Genomic DNA, 953 nt, shown 5'->3' with positions numbered 1-953 from the left:
GAAAAACGGTGCCAAGAGAGGAGGAGAAAGCAACAAACCCACCCCCGGGCTGGGGGATGTCACCGGTGGTTGTCACCTCCCCGCCCCTCTCCCTGCAGGTGGAACAGCTGCAAACAGAACAAGCAAGGGGCCAACAACCGCCCCGTCAACCAGACACCTTCTCCTGAGGGGGAGAAGCTGCACAGTGACAGTGGCATCTCCGTGGACAGCCAGAGCTTGCACGACCAGCAGCCGCCCAGCCAGAGCACCCAGGGACCAGGTAGGGCAAAACTGGGTGCTGCAGGGTGGGCAGGGGCACCCCAGGGAGGAGCTTAACCTCTCCTCATCCTTCCCAGCACCCAAGGGAGAGGGGAACCTCTACGTCACCCTGCCAGCCAGCAAGCAGGAGGAGGTGGAGAAGCTGCTGAGCAGCTCCGCGGAAGAGACGTGGAGGAAGCTGGCCGGGGAGCTGGGCTACAAAGAGGACCTCATAGACTCCTTCACCAGGGAGGAATCCCCGGCCAGGGCTCTCCTGGCCGACTGGTCCTCCAAGGAGACAGCCACCCTGGACGTCCTGCTGGGAGCCCTGCAGAAGATCCAGCGTGGGGACATCGCCGAGAGCTTGTACAGCGAGTCCACGGCCACCTCTCCTGTCTGAAGGGTGGCCCGGGGTGGCCCCCCGGGGTCCCCTCCCCTCTTTGCCCCCTCGCCTTTCCCCTCCCCGGCACCAAGAGCCCCAAAGGGGAGGGTGGGAAGGAAGCGGGGGCTCCCCGGGCCTCCCCAATTTACAGTCCTGTATGCACTGAGCTCCTGTTTTGGGTATCGCCCCCTCCCAGCACCATCCCCCCCCGACAGCCCCTAAGCAGGCTGGGGCTGGCACTGGGGCTCCCTCCCCGGAGCCCATCTGCTGCTGGAGCATCCCCTGCAGCCCCCGGAGGCTGGATGGATGGATGCAGGAATGAGCACTGTGCTCC

At 65.2% G+C, this 953-nt stretch overlaps 1 protein-coding gene across 1 annotated transcript; it reads left to right on the top strand.

The window, feature by feature from the left end:
* Positions 1-98: 98 nt before the first annotated feature.
* On the top strand, positions 99-674 carry LOC103772898 (tumor necrosis factor receptor superfamily member 16-like; the record flags this gene model as incomplete). Its single annotated transcript, XM_008940243.1, has 2 exons — positions 99-259; positions 336-674. Coding segments are annotated over 2 exons (463 nt in total), but the record flags the coding sequence as incomplete, so codon positions are not given.
* Positions 675-953: the final 279 nt, after the last annotated feature.

Source organism: Merops nubicus, unplaced genomic scaffold (genome assembly GCF_000691845.1).
Source record: "Merops nubicus isolate BGI_N331 unplaced genomic scaffold, ASM69184v1 scaffold42025, whole genome shotgun sequence".
Taxonomy (NCBI): Eukaryota; Metazoa; Chordata; class Aves; order Coraciiformes; family Meropidae; genus Merops; species Merops nubicus.
This window is presented reverse-complemented; position numbering and strand designations above follow the sequence as displayed.